This window comes from Bison bison, unplaced genomic scaffold (genome assembly GCF_000754665.1).
Source record: "Bison bison bison isolate TAMUID 2011002044 unplaced genomic scaffold, Bison_UMD1.0 scf7180017864371, whole genome shotgun sequence".
Taxonomy (NCBI): domain Eukaryota; kingdom Metazoa; phylum Chordata; class Mammalia; order Artiodactyla; family Bovidae; genus Bison; species Bison bison.
In genome coordinates this window covers 12,115,385-12,135,448 of record NW_011494943.1, presented here as the reverse complement: position 1 = coordinate 12,135,448, position 20,064 = coordinate 12,115,385, and the positions used below count along the sequence as shown (strand labels likewise).

The following is a 20,064-nucleotide window of genomic DNA, read 5'->3' as shown; positions in this document are numbered from 1 at the left end:
GGAGGTGGGGTGTGACCACACAGGCCTGGGGTGAGGGGTGTCCCTGAGCCTGGACCACTCCCTGCCCCTAGGAAAAGGCAGCAGATCAGCAGCCCACACTTAGCCCCAGGTAGCCAGCTGTCCCCTCTGCTAAGTGAAGGCACACCCAGAGATCTGGTGCCGGCCAATCGTTAACTTCACGGGCCCCAGGCTTGGCTAGTGGGGCTCTCCAGTCAGGGGGCCGCCTCCCCTCTCCTGGGATTCTTCCTGCAATGACAGCCAGCTGGAAGCATGTCCTTGTGGAGGACCCCTAGGTGGTGTGGGGGTTGCTAGGCACGTCCATCTGGGAGTCTGGCAGCTCCTGGGCCTATCCTGAGCCATCTCACCCAGAGGGTAGCACTCCCAGACTGAGTGTCCCCTTCTGGTCCCACAAACCAAGGGAGGGAACTCCAGGTGGGACCTGAAGACCCAGGCCAGATGGGGTGGGTCCCCACGAGTCACAGAACTGTAGGCCTCCCCAGAGTAGATACTCAAAAAGCCCTGCAGCTGCCTGCTCTCAGCCCCAGGGGCCTCCTGTCATGGGCCAGTGACGGCGCTTTCCCAGAAGGAAGCCAAGGGTCCTTGGAAAAAAGAGAGCACTAGGCAGAGCCTGCAAGCTTGGGTGGTCACTGCCACCTGTAAACGTCACTCTGGCACCAGGTCACCTCTTCTTACCAAACCCCTGGCTCTATGACAAAGCTCCTTGAGCCCCTCTAAGGGAGCAGCTGACAGATCCCCAACTGCTATAGGCTTGCAAAGCACACCCTCCTGCCTTCTGTGCCCCATCTATGGTACAGACCTCACTCTCACCTGCCCAGGTCTGTATTTGTTGTTAAAGACCACCAATACTTAAAGACAAGGAGTTCCAAAGGCACCCCCATAGCTCCCAGGTGAAGATTTAGTGCCAGCCACGCAGGAGTTGCCACCCCTACAAGCAGGACAGGCATGCGTTGGGATCTCAGAGGACAGCCCGCTGCACGTGGTGCCCAACCGACACACACGACTCCACACACAGGGCCTGCACAATGCATTTTTCCCAGCGGCCACGGGGGGCGGGGGGCGTGTACACTCCTGGTAGGTTCTAGAGTCCTTCTCCCTGGGGCTGCAGAGTCAGTGGCTGCCCCTCCCTCCCCATCTCAGCAGGTCCATCCGGTTGTCCCAGAACTGAGTTGGCCTCGTGGTGCAGCCCAGTTCTGCTCCAAGGCTGCTCTATCCACTGAGCCTGGGTGCTGGGCGCAAAGCAGGCAGAGCCCCACTCAGGGCCCGGGAACCCTGTCCACAGTCTCCTGGGCAGCTACTCCAGAACCACGGTGCCGCCCACTGCCTCCAGGGCCACCTTGATCTTCTCGGCCTCGGCCTTGGCCACGTTGGCTTTGATTTCCTGAGGCAGGGATTCCACCAGCTTCTTTGCCTGCCAGAGAGTAAAGTCAGAACCCAACCTGGGCTTGGGCCAGCCAGAGAGCTGTCAGTGACGGCGGGAGAGGGCTGTGCGGTACACGGAACCTCACCTGGACGAGGTTGATGCCCTGGACATAGTTCTTGATCTCCTTGATCAGCTTCACCTTGTCCACGGGCTTTGCCTCTGTCAGGCGGACAGTGAAATGTGTCCGTTCTTTTTGTTTGGGGACGTCTTCTTCTGCTGCCTGGGGGAGGGAGGGAGCAAGGTGAGAAAGGACGGGGTGAAGCAAGCAGATTCATTCCCAGGCCACCCTGTCCTGTAACCCAAAGGCAAGACCCAGGCAGGCTGCCTGACAAAGCCTACGATTTTGCCAGGAGGCCAGAGTGAGCCAAGCGGGCTCAGGCTGCCAAACTGGGTGCTCTCCTTGGCTAATCCATTCCAATCCAACCCATCTCTCCAGATGCTGCTCTAAAACCACCTTCTGCCCCCACCACCCAGCACTCTCGTTTCCTTGTCCTTTAAAAATTGTAACTTTTGAGACAAGGAAAAATGACACCATAAGCGCTCTGCAGATAAAATAACACTCCAGAAAAGCAGTGCAAGCCCAAGGTTACATACTGATGACAAATGTACAACCAGCTTCAGCTCCACCAGGTGACTGATAATGGGACAACTGGGCACGACCGAGCTCCAGCGGTGAAGGCCACAGCACCTCTAGAGCAGGGACTACATGGGCCCACAGCCTGGGGCAGTTCTACTGTGGGTCTGCTGCCTAATTATTAACAGCACCCCCTTTATTCTTAAAAGCGCTCCAGTTTAGACAAGTTACACAGTAATTCTCTCTCTCCTTGCCCCAGGTGTTTAGCCTGTATAGTCACCTTCCAGTTCATGGTGTGAGGACAAGTGTGGACAAGGCTGGTGGCACTATCAGACACATGTGGGATGTGAGACGCTCCACAGGACCCCTGACCTGGTTTCCTCAGTAGGTGCTGGCTGGGGGAAGGGGGCTGAGGGCAGCCACCCAGATTTAAGAGGCTTGAGAAACCCAACAACCAAATGCAACACAGAGACCTCATTTTTTGATTTGAGTAAACTGACTGTTTTCAGAGAAGGCAATGACACCCCACTCCAGTGCTCTTGCCTGGAAAATCCCATGGATGGAGGAGCCTGGTGGGCTGCAGTCCATGGGGTCGCGAAGAGTCGGACACAACTGAGCGACTTCACTTTCACTTTTCACTTTCATGCATTGGAGAAGGAAATGGCAACCCACTCCAGTGTTCTTGCCTGGAGAATCCCAGGGGCGGGGGAGCCTGGTGGGCTGCCGTCTCTGGGGTCGCACAGAGTCGGACACGACTGAAGCGATTTAGCAGCAGCAGCAGCAGCAAACTGACTGTTTTAAAGTCTGGGACGTTCCTGGTGCTACAGTGGATAAAAATCCGCCTGCCAATGCAGGGCACAGGGTTTGATCCCTGGTCAGGGAAGATTCCACATGCTTTGGAATAACTATGCCCATGCGCCACAACTACTGAGCCCGCGGTCTAGAGCCTATGCTCCACCAACAAGAGAAGTGACCGCAACGAGAGGCCAGTGCGCCACAACTAGACGAGCCCTCGCTCTCCACAACTAGAGAAAGCCTGCAAGCAGTAACGAAGACCCTGTGCGACCAAAAGCAAAACTAAATTAAAAAAAAAAAAGGGTCTGGAAATGGAACTTCCCTGGTGGTCCAGCGGTTAAAGAATATGCCTTCCAATGCAGAGGACAAGGGTTTGATTCCTGGTCAGGGAACTAAGATCCCGCATGGCTTGGGGCAATGAAGCCCTCCTGCCTCTACAACAGAAAAGAAGATCCTGCATGCCGCAACTAAGACTAATAAATAAAAAACTATTTTAAAAAGTCTGGAACTATTAGCAAAACTTGGAGAGGCTGGGGTAGGAAACCCTGCTAATTGCACTTGAGACAGCTCCTGGTAACGTGAGGAAACACTGGTGCTTTCAGAGATGGATGGTGGGACACACGAGGCAGAAGACATCAGAAATCTGTCTCAAGCTTCAAAGAACAGGTGAAGCAAATGTGGCAAAACCTTTATGATTTCTGACGCTGGGAGATGCATATATCAATAATTATGTTATTTCTCCTTGTGGATAAGTCGGAGATTTCCAAGGCCCTGCCATCCCTCTGCCTCACTCGCATCCTTAGCTCAAGTGTTTCCTCAGAGTCACCTTCCCTGCAGCCTTTCTTGAAACTGTAACCCTTTCCCTCCCTTAAGAGCTTCTTCCTTACTCTTTTCCCTTTCTGTTTGATACAAATTCTTTTTTTCTTGTTTCCTCGCCTTTGGCTGTTACCTTTCACCACAAACATGGTCTTCATATGGGCAGGAACCTGCACAGTCTTGGCAGGGAGGAGATGCCAGTGAGGCTGCAGGGGTGCCCACAGCCAGAAAGCGCACAGGCCTGCAGGCTGTGCCTGGTTGATGCAGGAACAAGATGAAGGATGAGGAGGGAAACCTGGCCATGTGAGGTGAGGCAAAATATCAGCTGGACACCAGAGAAACACCGCTTTATGCCCCGGCCTGAGCTCACCTCCGGGGCTGTTGGGGCAGGGGCAGCCCCAGGCACCATGCCACCCATTGGCATCAACCCGACATCTTGGATCTTCAGTGTTTTCTGCAGGGACAAAGAAGGGTAGTTTCAGGAGCTGGTTGTCACACCCAGACATGCTGAGGAACACGCCTGGCAAGGTCCTTGCATTTATGGAGCACACTTTGGATAATTTACCAAACTCCCAAATATCCCAGCAAGGGGCCCCAGAGCTCCCTGCCCAGCCTGAGCACTGATACCTTCAGGAGCTCGTTGAGGTCGGAGATCTCCAGCAGCGTGAGGCTGGCAATGTCCTGGACCAGCTGCTGGATCTTGGGGGGGGACTCCTTGGGGGCGTTATCCAGGGGGGCACCAGTGAGGGCCTCCCCCCTTCGATGGCTGCTGCATCTCATAAGCCGCACAGCGCAGACGTGAGGTACCTGTTGCCTGAACCCCATTAGAACAGAGTCGTCAGCCTAGCACAGGCAGGTGACATGGGCCAGGCAGGTAGGTGCCATGAGCTCAGATCTAGCTCCTTCGTCCTAACCCAGGTTCTCAGACTCCAGGGACCGCGTGGATAACAAAAGGGATTTCCCGGCCATTTTATATATTCTTCAAAGGGCCTTGGAAACCCACATAACTGTTTGCAGACATGCTACCGACGACGTTTCCGGTTTGGATGAACTCTTCCAGTCCATGGACGTAAAGCAATTACCTGAATGCACTTTGCCGCGCAAACTTTCAGAACCTGCGGTCCCTGGCTGTAGAACGCCAGATCAACTCATGGGAGTCCTACCACGTCACTGTGCTGCAGGGGAAACTGAGGCCCGGAGGAAAGCACGGACCGGTCCAAGGTCATCCGGGGCCACTCCAGAACTATCGGCGGCCCGTGAGGTTAGGGGATCGTTAAGTGGAGGCCCCGTGCCTACCAACCACGTAGGGACTCGCCGAGTCGGGGGAAGCCCCCCGCCCGCGGGCGCCGCCCCAACGTGCACCCTCAGTGCCGGGCCAAGGGCCCCATCCTACCAGCCTGCCCGGCCCTCAGCGGTCCGCAGTACCTGACGAGGCGAAGCGCAGCGGCTCGAAGCCCGAGACACGGCCCCCGTAGGAGGCCTGTGGCCGACGGCAGCATCGCTCCACAGGCGAGAAGGTCACACGCGGATCCTAGTAGGCGGGACGCTCTAGCCGCCGGGGCCACCGGACATACGAGCTGGGGAGGACACTCTAGCCGCCAAGACTACCGAGCATAGAGTTGGGTAGTACGTTCTAGCCTGCAGGACAGTCGCGCACACAAGCTGGAGAAGGACGCTCTAGCCTCAACTCGACTTGTCTCCTCTCGCTCCGCGAGATTACGCAAAAGACAACGAGCGGCGCAGGCGCAGAGCTTCGTTGAGGGGGCGGGGGCCCGACGGCGGCTGACCTGGGTCCTTCCCGCCGAGGGGCGAATGAAGCCGAGAGAAGGCTGAGACCCGGCGCCAGGGTTCGTTCGAGTCGGGGAAGCCGACTGGGCCCTCGATACACTAGGGACGACGGGCAGGGACCTGACCCTGTTGAACGGCACAGTGACACCTGCAGCAGAGTCCGGGCATATGACGTTTGTGCTGCCGCAGGACACGCCCGGGCATCCCTAGTGCCCTTCCTCCTAAAGTCCGTTCTGGGGACCCAGCCGCCCGTGGCCTGTGGTCACCTGGTGGGAGGGAGCTCCCCAGCCCTCTGGGCCGCTTTCTCCTCGGTCTCCTGTATCTAAACGGATGTCTTGCAGGCCAGCTCGGGAGCATATTTGGTCCTTCCGTCCTGGGAGCCGCAGTAGCGAAGCCACCACCCTCCGCCTGAACCAGACCCGCAGCGAGCTATAAACTCTGCTTGCAGCGTCTGCCAAGGGTTGGGATTGAGCCCGAAGGGGTCGAGGATGGGGTCCTTGGGAGAATTTGTAAGCCTGGACTCTTGTCTCCAGCTGCCCGAATCCTCTGCACTCTTGCCTCTTAGTTCAGCTCCCAAATATCTGACACATGGGGTATCCCCAGCCCTTCGGGTCCTAGGGCCTTTGCTCCTTAAATGCAGCAGAGGACATACCGCTCTCCTTCTGTCCTAGATACCATAGGTGATTTTCTAAGAGCCCAGGGATAACAGTCCTGACTTTAGGTGGAAGAAGGCTGGGCTTCCTTTTGCCCAGCATCTCTGTGATCCTGGGCGGGCTTTTGACCTGAGCTCTGAGCCCATTAAACTACTGCATTGCTTCATAGAAGAGCTAACAAGGGGAGTCACCCAAGAGGTCTGCACACTTAGTTTACGAAATGTACTGAACCCTGGATGTGAGATGCCGTGAGTCTATGTTGTCATGAACATTTTCTTCTAGGCTACAATTCTGACAGTGCACTCAGACTAGAGCCCAGGCCCCACAAGCCTCTCCCAGGAGTCAGGGCAGCTGGGTGGAGGGGGCACAGGTCCTTGGTGCTCAATCTCAGGGAGAAAGACAACCAATCTCAAGGCCGAGTAGCGTGCACCAGTTGAGACTCCTGTGGAGCTAGGCCTGGGGCGAGGGGCAGCTGGCCTGTGAGGAGGCACCCACACACCCACCCAGAACTGAAACAGCTGCCCAGCACTTTCCCTCTGAGCAGACACCCTGATACTTGTTGAAAGACATTTTTATTATCGCTGTTCCATTCCATCTACTCAGGGCACTGGATAAGATGGCAGCTCAGAAGCAGAGAAGCTGGAGACAGGCCCCACCCTTCCTGTGAGGGCCAGGAGCATCCCTGCTGACAGCCTGGGGGGCCATGCTGGAGAACTCTGGGGAGCACTCACACTAGTCACAGACCATGGCCTCAAGGTCTCCCGGATGGGGATGGGAGGGCATGAGCTGTGCGGGGCAGAGACCCCACTCTGGCCAGCCCTCACAGAACCCGACATAACTAGGCTGGGGGCTTCCTCTCAGGGAAGGTCCTTCCCTTCCACCCTCCTCCCCGAGGCCCAGCCCTGGGGAAAGGAGTCAGACATGAACTTAAGGAGCCAGAGACAAGGATGGGGCCTAGGCGAACCAGGAGCTGGCAGGCAAGGACAAAGACGGAGGAGGGCCAGAGTGAAGGGCCACCCCGCCCACGCAGAGGGTAGAGTGCGAGGCAGGAGGACCACGCTAGTTAGAGATGGAGGCGGCAGTTTTGGAGAACCGTAGTGTTACTCTCGATGGGGAGCTCCCAGCCGGGGTCAGTCAAACGAGATGAGCTGGGCTTCACTGCCCTGTGCTGGCGGGCCCTGTGCTGGGGGCTGCTGGGCCACTGGGGGCTGCTGCTGAGGAGGGCCGCTGGAGGGCGCCATCTGTGGGAGGTCACACAGGCCAGTGGTCTGACTTCCCTCTTCAGGCCCCAGCCTCCCCATCCTCTACCAGCTCCTCTCCAGAACACTCCACAAACCAGCCTGGCCCAGTATTTAGGCCCCTCAAGCCCATGCTCCTGACTCCTTCCCTTCCTCCAGTCATCACAGATTCCCTGTCCTCTTCCTGTCCCCAGCAGAGCCCACTCCCCAGGCATTCCGGATTCATGTCTCTGGAGCTGAGTAGATGGGACCTCGGGCTTTTAAGTAAAGATATGGTTTTGACACCCAACAGCTATTGCTATGTGCCTGTCCTGGTCCTGCCTGAAGAGCAGCAATACTGGCCCACGCCAGCCGCACTTCCCAGGGCAGCCCAACTGCAGATGGGGTCCACAGTGAAGCCTGTCCCCTGTCATGACCCACGGTGGTCCCAGGAGAGGCTCACCTGCTGGTACACGGGCTGCTGCCCTGAGATATAGGGTTGCTGTGGGGGCGGCAGAGGCGCGTCTTGGCCGGGGAGGGTCGGCATGAGATTCTGTGGACAATGAAACAGCCCCATGCTAAGAAAGCAGCTCTGTAACCAGGTCAATGCCAACCAGCAGAGAGGCAGTGGAGGGGACATGGGGCAGTGAGCAGAGCATGGAGCCTGCCCAGCATGCTCCCACCCCAAAAGGCCCTGCTCCTCCCATCTGAGGCCCCCCGACAGCCTCTCACCTGCATGCTATAAGGCTGGTAGCCCATGGACACTGACTGGCTCCCCATGTAGCCCATCGTACCAGACTGCGGGGCCTGGGAGATGGCTGGGAGGCTCTGTGGGGCCTGGGAGGCCACGGTCTGTGGAGGAGAGAGGGCGATGGGAGACAGTTGGGCCTAGGGCCCTTGTAGGGAAGGGGCGGCCTCCCCACCTACCTGATAGCCCTGCGTGGGAGTAGGCTGGTATGATGAGTAGGCTGGGCTGGTGGTGGGCCCTGCGGGGCCCTGTGCGGCTGCCTGTGCACCAGCCGCCCCTGCTGGGTACATGTAAGCGCTCACCATGCTGGGGTCTGCAGACAGAGGAGAGAGCTCAGAACTCTAAGGATGGGGCAAGGGACAGGGGCTTGAGTTTCCCTTTTCCTTGTGACTTACAGAAATAAGTTTGTGTTTCACATTCTCACAAAAGAATAGTAAGTGAAATCAACAAAAACAGGAAAGGACCCACAGAACGTCACACTCTCAGAAGACCAGTCACAGCCCAAATGGTCTGCAAGACGACAGGCCAGCGGTCTTTGGGAAGTCAGTGTCAGAGAAGCCCACAGAACGTTCTAAGAGGGAGGACAGCTAAACAGGGGCCGGGTTTCCTGTTGGCACAGGTGAGGCCCTGGGGCCATGTGAGCGCGAGCCAGCCGCAGATGCAGTCACACCAGGGCCTCTGGGCTCCTTGTCTGGCACCTGTGCCCAGGCCCTGCAGAGCATCCTGGTCTAGCAAACATACAGGCCTCTAGTAGTGAAGGGTGTCACACCCGCCGCTCCCCCTAAATTGGGTCAGAAGAGAGTGAGTGTGGCTGAGTGTGAGGAGAGAGTGTGAATCTGAAAAACACTGTGTACTGCTCTGCCGACTGTTCTGTAAGTTTGCGATCACACCAACACAACAAAAGAAGGAAAGGGTAGCGGTCTGGGGTTCGTCTTGGCTGTTGGCCCCCCACCCTCCTGCCCCACCCACTCTGTTACCTGCTGCGGCTGCTGGCATGCTGGGGTAGGGGCCGCTGGCAGCCGGGGCCGGCTGACTCATGTACATGGTGTGCATGGGCGAGCCCTCCACCGAGCCGGCCGGGCTGAAGGGGCCCGCGAAGCTCGCCGGGCCAGAGGGCTGGTACAGCACACCCCCTGCCGCAGGCATGGCCTGGAGCTGGAGACAGAGAGACCGCTTTCAGGGCCCTTGTCCGTCACCAGGGTGCCCCGAGGGACCGGGGTGTGTGGTTGGCACGTGCCTGGGCGTAGGGCAGGGAGAAAGCGGGCATCTGGGCCCGCATCTGGATGGTCTGCTTCTGCTGCTCCAGGCGCATCTGCCGCTCCTTCTCCTGCTCCTGCAGGCGCTGGATGGCCAGCTGCCGCTGCACCTCTAAGTACTCCTGTGGACCACGAGGCAGGCGTCAGGGCCAGCTCCGGCCCCACACCCTACGGCTGGGCAGGCCGCCACCGCCGCACCTGCTTCTTCTGCCGCATGATCTCCAGCTTCTGGGCCAGCTGGATCTGGCGCTGGCGCTCAGCCTCCTCGGCTGCGCGGCGAAGCTTCTCCCGGTGCTCCTCCCGCAGGGCGCTGAGTGCCCCCCGGGCGTCACGGATCTGTGCCAGCTTGTCCTGCAGTCCCTCGTAGTATACTGTGGGGAAGGGGCAAGCTGGGGGCCTTGGTATTGGCTGGAACACAAGCTGCCCAGCAGTGGGCACTGCTGCCCAGCCTGGCTTGGGAAATGGCAGGGCCCAGCTGAGCACCTGTCTACAGGGTGCAGCTGGCATAGGGGCTCCAGGGCAGGTGGACGCACATGCACATGTGTGGGCACACATACGTACACATACACACTCCCGCCAGCTCACTGTGCTCAGTGGGACATCTGCCACTGGGACTCCCTCATGCAGAGCCCAAGGTCCCTCGCGGCAGCCCTGCCCACACCACCCCAGGCGCGATAATGCCTGGCCCAGAAGGTACCCACTGCCCCTAGCGGGTGTGGCAGGCCCGATGGGAGCCCCCGAGGCCTGGAGGGACACCTGGGAGGGTGCACGTACGCCTGCGCTCATCCAGCTGGTTGAGCAGCTCCAGCAGCTGGGGGTGCATGGTGTTGATGGACTGGAAGAGGGACAGCACGGCCGAGTCGTTGGTGATGCTGCGGCCCCGCACGTGGTTGCTCTTCATGCGGTTGACGAAGGTGGTGACGGCATTCTGGAGGGCCTTCAGGAACTGTGCGTGGCTCTCCTCGGACTCCCCATTCTGGTACTGCTGCCGGGGCACAGGAGTCTGCCTGAGCACCTCCCACACCCCCAGCCCAAGTGGGGACAGGATCCCTCTGTCCGGCTGAGCCAGGTACTGAGCTCTGAGCTTGCTGCAGGACTGACTGGGTCCTCCTGGGGGGTCTGCGAGAGGCGCCCCCAGCACCCGGTTCACAAGGGAGGAAACGGAGGCCCAGGGAAGCTCGGCTTTTGCCCACAGGCACAGCGTGGCCGAGATGAAGCTGTCCTGGCCCTGGCCTCTTACTCCACTGGGCACCAAAGTGCAGAGCCCCAGAATATTCCAGCCTGTTCGGGGTAGACAGCAAGGCGCTGAGCAGAGCCTGCGGCCAACCCAGAGGCGTTCACTGGAGAGCTGTAAGTGGCAAGAGCCCACCTCTGGGGGGCCGCTGTGAGCCTGGCGCTCTGCACTCCGGGAGGCCAAGTCTGCCCCCAGCCCGAGAAGGGAGTCATGGCTTACCTCACTAAAGGCAGCTCCGGCTGCAGTTACGGCCTGAGGGTCTGTCTCTGGGAGGGAAGTCTGGAAGAGACCAGACAGTGAGACTCCATTTCTGCCTATCCTGGTGTCCCTCTCCCAAGGGACCACAGTCTGAAGCCTGAGAGTGGCCCCTTACCTCCACGTTGGCAGGGATTGCGTGTCCCTCCCCAGGCTGGGCCGTGGGCTCTGTCAGAGGCACCGGCGCGGACGGCGTGGGGCTCTTCCGAGCCTCCTCCTGCTTCTTCTCCCAGTAGTTCCGGTTCAGATACCGCGCAAGCTGCACAGGCAAGAGGGGGTCACTCCCAAGGGCCAGGAAGCAGCGAGGGGAAAGCACCACACTTGGGGTATCCTCACCTCAGGATCGATGTCCTCAGCCAGAGGCGCCGACGAGTTCTGGGGAGACATGGTGGATGTGAGAGGCCACAGGCCAGAGGAGTGGCCTGGATGATATAGCCATGAGAGTGGACCCTGCAGACTGGCCGAAGCCTGTCCAAGCGCCAAGGGGCTCCGTAACTGTAGATGGGATGCAGGGTGCTGCCCCACCAGCCCTCCCACTGACCACAGGGTTGGGTGGGCAACTGGCAGGGCTTCTCTCAGCTCCACCCACAGTGCCCTGCAGGGTTTGCAAATGACTTTCTAAACCTCTGCCCCACCTGCCACCTTCCTCCTTTTTACAGAAAGAATTCGGTCCACCTCCAGCAAACAGACCTGTGACGGCCTCACTGGAGGCTAGAAAAACAGAGCACTTTGACCCAAGGTGTCCCCAGCTCCTCCTGCTTGGGGGGTATGGAAGACACTGGGGTCTCGACAGTGAGGCCTCCAGCCCTTGCAGTGTCCTCTGCTCCACCGGGGTCCTGACCAGGGAGCCGAGACCTGTGGGTACCAGGCTGCCTCTGCCCCTGCCCAGGAGACTCAAGCATCCCTGCTGAGGCACAATCGCTTGCCCCGCCCCCCCCCATCCCATAGGAAGGGGGTCCAAGCCGCTGGGGCTGAGCTGAAGGGCAGGCTCACCACAGGCGAAGAATACAGGCTGCTGGCGGGGGGTGCTGAGGAGGCCACGGGCGTGGGTTCCGCCTTGGGGTACGCGGTATAGGCCGACTTCTGCCTCTGCAGGATGACCAGGAGGAGGTGTCCGAGGTGCACGCCACACTTTCCCGGGCACCCCCAGACTCAGCAAGGCTGCCCCCGCTCACCATCCGTTCCTTCTCCTCGGCCTCCGACTGAGACAGGGCCAGGGCCAGCTGCAGCTCCTCCTCTTCCTGCAGGGCTGTCTCATCCCTTTTAGGGGGCAGCTGAGGATGACAGGGCAGAGTTAGCGGAGCCAAGGGTCAAGGCGCCCCCAGAGGCCCGGGCAGTACCTGCGACTGCTGAGACAGCGGGCTGGTCAGGTACTCCGGGGGCAGCTCTGTCGTCGAGGCCGCTTTTCCCTCCGCTTTCCTGGAGGAGACAGGATGCCGTGTGTCACCAGGCGCTGTATCCCACCCCCATGTGTTCTTGCAAACAGCCTGGGGCTCCCCTCTGACACCCTCAGGGAAGGAAGACAGAAGTTCCGCAGACCACACTCCAGAGAAAAGCTGGACCCATGAACCAGTTGTCACCTCTGGGCTGCAGGGCCCTGGGCAAGTCACTAAAAGACAGCCCCTTTCCTGGAAATGGGGCTCCAACACCCGCCACGCTGCGGCTTTCCAAAGAAAACACCTCCCAATGGAGCAGCCTACAGATACCACTTCCCCAATAGATCAGATCCCATCCCTGATGCTGGGAAGATGGACAACACGGGCTCCTGGGCCAGCCACACTGAGCCTGACTGTCACCACAAGGAAACCCTGGACCCAAACCCAGAGATGTGCCTCAAACAGCCCAGGCCCCTCAGCGATGTCCTTGTCACAAAAGAAAAAGAGGCTCAAACTCACCAGGTTAGAGAGCTGAGGAGGCGGCTAGGTCCTAACAGGACCGAACCACCATGGGACGTTACTGGGACTTGGGAACCCTGAACAGGGACTAACTGCACTGATGCCAAATGCCCCACTCGACTGCTACCAGCAGTCTCGTGGGAAAAGTTCCCCTTGGGAAGCACACATGGGAGTTGAGGGGAGAGGGACAGGGTGCCTGCGGCTCACTCTTGACTGGTTCAGGATACAAGGTGTGTGTGGGCACACAAGCCTGGGAGGGTGGGGGTGGTGTGTGTGTGAGAGAGAGAGAGAGATGGAGTCAATGGGGCTGCAGAAAGGCAATTTACTGTCGTGGGGTGAGGGTCTCCAGGCAACTCCTGTGTCTCTTCTCCCAACACTTTATAAACAAACCCAAGCAACTGGCCAGCAGGACTCAGACCTAGGGGCCCTGCCGGGCACCGCCCTAGCTCCAGTGTCCCAAGGGACTCACTTGTTGAGCTGCTCAAAGCAGGGCTCACACACCCGCACCTCCTTCTCAATGCCGAACTTGGGGATGGTGGAGTACTTGGAAGAGCACTTGCCGCAGAAGATCTGGCCACACGCCCGGCAGTGGTGCTGTGACACGGGGTGGTCAGGGAGGCCTGGTCAGCCACTCTTCACTCCCACCTTCTGCCCAGCACCACCCGCTGCAGGAAGTGCCAGGCTGGGCCTCCCAGGCTGGGGTGGGCAGAAGGTGAGCTTGGGAGGCCACAAAGGACCTGGGGAACAGGGCACACTCGCGAGCTCCCAGTTATAGGCTCCACTTTGAGGAAAAGTAGTCACGCTGACAAAAAAAGTTCACACAAGAACACATAAGCTGTCCTAATGAGTGAGTTTTGCTGTACAGTGAGTCTGAGGAGTCTGCTCAGATGTCCCAGGCCCCAGCTTCAGTGAGCAGAGGGAAGGTCCAAGCCAGACAAGCCAAGTCAGCTGAGGAGACTCAGCGAGGGGGCTACTGACCGAGGCAATGCAGACCCAAACCCCTGGGCATGGGGTGCTTGCGTTCCCCAGGAGTGCAGCCTTGCCTGAACTTTCCCTGAGGGCACTGACCATTGGACACAGATCCCAGGTGACCTCACTCCCCACGCCGCCAGGTCCCAGTCCAGAGTGAAAGGGCCCGCTGTGCGCGCAGTGGCCTTGTGCTAACAGCGGGAGGCTTGGGGTCTGTCCTGGCCAGGTGGGGAGCTGGGGCCCTCCCTGAGGCAGGCGCACTCACCTTGCGGGTCATGACCCCAAACTGCACCCGGCACCGGTGGCACTCCTCAGCATCCACCCAGTCAGGGGCCTGGGGACGGGCAGAGTCAGGTCACACGCCCTGGCCCTCCCTGGCCACCCCGCTTTCCACAAGGGGTGCAGGGGCTGCAGGGGGCTGCGGCCAACCCACTGCAGACGTGACTTGAGGAAGACCTCCCTCCAAAATGGTCCTCTTTTCTTTCTAAAGACCTGACTGCAAGACTTCCCACAGCTTCAGGGACATGGAAGTATTTAACTGGGAACCACAGCCCTAAGGCACCTTCAACCAGGTTCCTTTCTCAACCTGCAGACAAAGCTGCATGTTCTACTCAAAGGGCATTCTCACGTTGAGATCAATTAGCAGCTCACCTGCTCCCAACAAGCCCAGATCCCAGGGTCTCCCTTCTGCCTCCTGCAAGCAGCCTAACTCCTGGACCCAGCACCCTGTGAACTCACTCTCTCCGCAGCAAACATGGCATCGCTCTCCTTGAACTCTGGGAAGACGTGTCCTGGAAAAAGGAGGCCCCTGTTACCACTGAATGCTGCCCTGGTGTGTGAGGCCCCCAGCCTCACCTGTCCTTACCCATCAGCCCTGAGGCCTCCAGCGATCACATCCCAGTCCTTGGCGTCTGCTCCTCCCCGAGCAGACAGAAGAGGCCCAGAGCCTGAGGCAGCAGGCACAGTGACCTCACACTGCACAAGGGCGTCTAGGGGCGCAGCTCAGCCAGCCTGCCCCACAGCTGGGGTGGCTCCGAACGGCCGCTGAGTCCTAGGGACCACACACAGAGCCAAGCCTTGCTCCCACCACATCAAGGCCTCGCGGGTCTTTCCTGGGCCTCCCATATGGCTCCTGGCCTGCATTCCAGCCAACCACAATTCTCAGAGCTTTTAAACCAGAGCTTTTTTTTTTTGAGCCATGGACCCGTTGAAATCCCATAAGTCTTTGTTTTTGGTTGGGTTTTTTTTTTTTTGGCCATGCTGTGTGACTTGTGGGATTTAGTTCCCCATCCAGAGATCAAATCTGGGTCCCTGACAGTGAAAATCCAGAATCTTAACCAGTGGACTGCCTGGAAATTCCCTCCATAAACTCTGGATGTTCTCTCTCATGTCTGAAGTTCAGGAATTGAGAGTCCGAGACCAGCTTATTGACCTGGATGGGTCCTTCATCACACAGTGTCAGCAGTCCTGCTCACCCTGCAACCAACAGGCAGTGCCCTTGCTCCCACTCCGTGGCTCATCTTGGGGTCAGAAGACCTGGCCCAGCTGTGCGGCAGAGGTGGGAGAGGACCCAGCCTGCCCTCTCATCCACACCTGGTGGGAGCACCAGGAAATCTTCCAAACACGGCCTGAATCCACCGCTCTCCTTGCCAGAACCCCAACATCTCTCCACAGGTACAACAACAGGGAGGAACACGCACTGGGCCTGAAGAAGCCTGCCTCAGCTGCCACAGCCCCGCGTAAGACTCTCCAAGTCCACTGTGCTCAGAGCACAGTGCCGCCCCCAGCACAGCCTCCCTTGGGCCCACCTGGTGCAGGGCAGCCCCTCAACTCCTGATGGTGCGTCCCAAGCCCAGGACCGGACCCTCTCGCCCCCACCCCCGACTCACCTTCCACCTTCATGATCTGGTACGTGTCCTGGACCACCTTGTACTTGGGCTCGTTCCGGAAGGCGTGTGCCCAGGCCTGAATCAGATACAGGATCTTGTTCCGGACGTTTACTTCCACCTGCCTCTGTAGGCAAGGGAAGAAGGAAGATGAGGAGATGGAGGTGCCAAAGAGATATCTCAGAACAAGGAAGCAACTGGCAGACCCCAGCTGGAGACGGGGCCATGTAGGGAGCCACTCCCCAGATCCAGGCCTCCTCCAGGAACCCCATCCCCAAAGACAAATCCATTCCCCCTGTCTGTCGACTAAGGGCCTGCACTGGTCTCTAAACGCCTGGGAGAACCTGGGGAATCCCTCAAGTGAAGGCTCTCCCACCCCTACTGTCTCATCACCACCTGTCTCTGCCCACCTTACCCCTGTGCCCTACAGGACCCTGACTACCTAGGGAGCCCCTCAGCCTGTGACCCACTGTGGGGCTGGCTAAGGCCAGCCAGCAACAGGCAGAGCCAACCGAGCCTGGGCTGAGGGTGCAGACGCACGGTCAGCCAGCTGCCTCCTTCCAGTCACAGGCAGCCCAGACAGGTGGGATGAATGGCTCCAGAAAGTTCCCTACATACAAGGCCACCACCTCCAGCAGATTAAAGCACAACCAATCCCACTTCTAAAGCTCTCTCGATGACATACACACACAATGCTCAGGACAGTGGGTCAAGAAAGTTGCTTCGAGGAGACACCCACCACAGCTCACATGCCAGAGTTCCCGCTCTTTTTTATAACCTGGGTCCAGTCAGTGGACCCCTCTCCAGGTAGCCCCGGCCCTCCAAGGACTCAGACCCCGTGCCGTGTGAACAGGACACGATCATGCCCATACAAGGAGGACAGGTTCTAATTCTTCCTCTGTCATCCAGGACAGAGGAGGGGCTGGCCAGGTCTCCAGTCAGGGCTTTGAAAAAGTCCTGCTGTCAGCTCAGCCTCAGATGGGCTCCAGGCTGCGAGGCCCACAGGCACCCAACAGGCCCAGGTCAGTGGTGGTGGAGTTGGTGCCAGAGCTGTGCTCCTAGGTTGCCACCTAGGGTGGCCTCAGCTCTACGGGATGCCCTTCACCTCCAAGAATGGCTGCACCACCCCACTCTACATCATACAACCTCCTGGTGTCACTGCCCACATCACAATCCCTACAGGTGGGCAGCAAACCTGCCCTGCCCGGATGACCCCTTGAGGCCCTGGAGGACATTTTCCTCCTCTGCCTTGGCGGGTGGGGTGGGGGGCGGGATCTGGCATCCCTTCTCTGTTGCGTTCCCCAGCTCTGCCTCCACAAACACATCAAACTCACGTGCCTCCCTGCTCTATGCAAGTCTTTTGGGGACCCCAGGTCTCCACTCACATGCTCTGCCATGGCCACACGCACACTGTTCCTCCCCACCTTCTCTGCTACTCAGTGAGCATCCCCTACCCTTCAGACTCAGCTCCTGCCCCCCAGGAAGTTTTCCTCACCTTGCAGGAGTGGGGTCTTCTCCGCACTCCCAGATGCAGCCCTGCCTAGCTTCTGGGAAGGCCTGATCTCTCCAGGCAGGGATCACAAACACTTGCCATCCAGCCCTCGGCACTGTTTCTGACACAGGTGCCAGCAAAGCCCCAAGAAGCCCCTGGGGTGGTGCTCCCCCACACAGGCCTCTCTGCTCCCTGAAGAGCACCCACCTTCAGCAGATCCTTCAGCTCCTCCATGGTCTGCTTGTTTGCCACCTCATCATGGACTGTCTGGCCGCAATTCTTCACCACAGACTCCATGACCTGCAGATCCCAGCGAGGGGAAGACTTAAGCTGCAGGTCAGGGCAGGAACTCCTCGTCCTGGACAGGTCCACCTTCCCCACAAGGTGGGCCTCAACACGGCCCTCAGACCACCCAGCTGGATAGGAAAGCCCACGGAGCAGTCTCCAAGGCAAGCAGCAGCCAGGGCTACACCTGCTCCTTTTAACTCCATGTTTTATCACCAAGGACAGACACTGGAGTCAACCTCAGGGGCTACACGTGTCAGCCTCAGGTGGAAGAGCAGAAGCACTGCTCCCAGCCCAGCCCAGCCCTCTGTCCCTGGTGCCTCCACTGCTGGCAGTGCGCCCATCGCTGCCACCCCGACCAGGGCTGACTGGAGTACAGGGTCTGATTACCTCTAGGGCGTACAAGGCCACGTGGGGATTCTTATCGTTAACTTTCTTCTTGATGGAACTCACTGCATATTTCGCCCTGACAGAAAAAAAGGCATTGGTAAAAGCAAACAGAAAAAAAAAAAGAAGAAGAAAACAGCTTCTAAGACTGAGGAAAAGCCCATTGGCCATCTGGTCCTTGAGACCCCCTAGGCAAACGTCCAGGTAACCATGCACTCCCAAACAGTACAGAAAAAGTCCTTTAACTGTCCTGAGATCTCAAGAGCCATAGCACACAGACCGCACAGTACTCCATCGGGGCCTAACATGCTCAGCTTTCATCAGGGCAGGATCTTGGAAGATGAGTGGGCACAAAGCGACCCCAGTCCACAGTGCGGCCAACCCCCTGCTCCCGAGGGTGCACTTACTGCGTGTCCCCCTGGCGGATCAGGTCACAGATCTGGAGGATGGACTCCCAGTCAGTCTCCAGAAGAAGCTGGCTAGTCGCTTTGTCTAAGGCAGAAACGCACCATTACAGGGGCTCATCCTGCTGGGTGATCCCCTAGCTGGATCCCCAGCTCAGCAACAGGCAGGAGGAACTGCCTCCTTCCCATTTTACTTTAGACATCTGGACCAAACGGAAAACTGCGTGACCATCCTCCTGACACCTGACAATAACGGTGGAAAGCACTGTCCTTCCTGAAAGACAATGCGGGCTTTTTACACACAAGTGCTGTTCCAAACACTTTACGCGAACTCACTCAACTCTCAAACAAACCTTAAGAATTAGGGGATATTTCCACCTTCTCTGCGGACAAAGAAACTAGGTGACAAGTGAAGAGAGGTAAAGTCACTGGGCCTGAAATCACACAGCTTGCTGGGGTGGAGCGAGAATTCAACACTAAGCTCTGCTGTCTCATCCCTCATAGTCCCTTGTTTTCAGAAGTTTAGCCTGTTTGTTTAGCTCTGAGCTGTGGCACTGCTGGAGAGACATACAGCAGAAACCCTGGTCCTCTGCCTCAAGTGTTCTGTGGAATGCAGACGGGGCTGAACTGCCAAGAAGGATTCTCCAACGACAGAGACCCCGGTCCTCTGCCTCAAGTGTTTTGTGGAGTGCAGACAGGGTTGACCTGCCAAGGAGGATTCTCCAACGACCACCTCTAGTCTACATCACTGTGGCCTCAGACACACAGATGAGTGGCTCAGGGGCTGCTCTCCCAGTTCAGTCAGGACCGTGGTCCCTGGAGTCGTGCAGAAGATCAAAAAGGATCTGACAGTGACTCCTGGATTGATCACTGAAGGGCTGAACCATCTCATGAGCTGAGTTTCTCAGCCCAGATAATTCAATGAACCTCATCTGAGGTCCCTCCGAAATCGCATGTGAGGAAAAAGGAGGCCAGGTTCAGGCTGACCATTCGACTACCCAGAGCGCCTGTCCAAAACACAGAACAGTTTCCTGAAGGAGAGTGAGCTTGTCCATAAATATTGATTTTCCTTCCTAAAACCTGTGACTTCCAGGAGGTTCAGAAAGATCAACTATCCACCCCAACAGAGGAAACGCCTTCTTAGCCCCGGCGCTTCTTCCCGGAGCCCAGTGGGGACATACGGCGCGGGTCTGGATCCCTGGGGAAGCAGCGCTCCGAAGAGCTGGCAGGTCCCAGGGAAGACACTGCTGGCTCCACCCTTGGGGCCCACGTATGTGTCAGAATCCCCAAATTCCAGGCAACCTAGGTTTTTGGCGGGGAGAGAGGGTCTACTGAGACTTTACTATTTCACTGAGTCATCCATTATCCTGACTCAGGACGTGAGGCCCGCTTGGCCAGATGCTGGTAGTTAACTTCCCCAAGCTCCTGGCCGGTCTCCTGCGCGGACCCTCACCCAATCGGTCGGCGCCAGGCCCTGCGCCCAGGACAGCCGGGCCTTACGTCGCCTGCGCGCCCGCCCCGGGCCCGAGTCGCGCGGCGGTCGCCCGGGAGCACTGGGGGCGGGGGCGTTTCCCACCGGGGACGGGGGCAGCGTACCTAGGAGACGCTCGAAGGTGCCACTGCCACGCCCCATGGCGACCCGGGACCCCAACCTGACGCCGCGGCGATCCCCACTGCTGGCCGGCGCGCCCCCGACTTCCGCTTCCGCCTGCCTCTCAGACGCGCGCACGCGCACGTCGCCGGCCAGCCCGCGAGCCGTGGGGAGGCGGGTCTTTCCGCTCGCCCCAGACGCTGGGCGCCGATTAGACCGCGCCTACTGAGACGGTTAGAGTCGGGAGCCAATGAGCTGCCCGGCGGCGGAGTCTATCTGATGAGAGCGGAGCTGAGGGTGGGCCTTGCGTGGCTCTCGGAGCTAAGGCTGTCGAGTGGAGCGGGAAGCGGGATGTGTCTTCTCCTGGGGGCCACGGGC

The 20,064-nt window shown here is 58.7% G+C and overlaps 3 protein-coding genes across 5 annotated transcripts in view; 1 reads left to right on the top strand and 2 right to left on the bottom strand.

Annotated features, from left to right (window-relative positions):
* Positions 1–898: 898 nt before the first annotated feature.
* MRPL12 (mitochondrial ribosomal protein L12) lies at positions 899–5,285 on the bottom strand. The gene is made up of 5 exons (XM_010856323.1): positions 5,052–5,285; positions 4,254–4,440; positions 3,997–4,080; positions 1,527–1,661; positions 899–1,429 (listed from the first exon to the last, which is right to left on the bottom strand). The coding sequence occupies exons 1-5, from the start codon at positions 5,123–5,125 to the stop codon at positions 1,313–1,315; spliced, it is 597 nt and encodes a 198-aa protein (XP_010854625.1). The 5' UTR covers positions 5,126–5,285; the 3' UTR covers positions 899–1,312.
* Positions 5,286–6,620: 1,335 nt separating this feature from the next.
* On the bottom strand, positions 6,621–19,809 carry HGS (hepatocyte growth factor-regulated tyrosine kinase substrate). Of its 3 annotated transcripts, none has more exons than XM_010856320.1 (22): positions 19,692–19,809; positions 18,099–18,183; positions 17,695–17,770; positions 17,227–17,319; positions 15,531–15,654; positions 14,380–14,432; positions 13,907–13,975; positions 13,142–13,266; positions 12,118–12,196; positions 11,953–12,051; positions 11,771–11,866; positions 11,114–11,152; positions 10,896–11,036; positions 10,742–10,801; positions 10,063–10,273; positions 9,487–9,659; positions 9,270–9,410; positions 9,010–9,187; positions 8,212–8,345; positions 8,017–8,136; positions 7,748–7,837; positions 6,621–7,308 (listed from the first exon to the last, which is right to left on the bottom strand). In XM_010856320.1, exons 1-22 carry the CDS (start codon positions 19,726–19,728, stop codon positions 7,198–7,200), a joined length of 2,334 nt encoding a protein of 777 aa, XP_010854622.1. In that variant the 5' UTR covers positions 19,729–19,809; the 3' UTR covers positions 6,621–7,197. The 3 variants fall into 3 exon arrangements, with proteins under 3 accessions (XP_010854622.1, XP_010854624.1, XP_010854623.1); XM_010856322.1 differs by having other exon boundaries at positions 8,017–8,121; XM_010856321.1 differs by having other exon boundaries at positions 10,063–10,270.
* The window catches only part of ARL16 (ADP-ribosylation factor-like 16), a 2,645-nt gene continuing 2,074 nt past the window's right edge, over positions 19,494–20,064 (top strand). Inside the window, exons 1-2 of the mRNA XM_010856533.1 lie at positions 19,494–19,634; positions 19,696–19,983. Coding sequence (XP_010854835.1) covers positions 19,494–19,634; positions 19,696–19,983 — 429 coding nt within the window. The remainder of the gene's footprint in view (positions 19,635–19,695; positions 19,984–20,064) is intronic.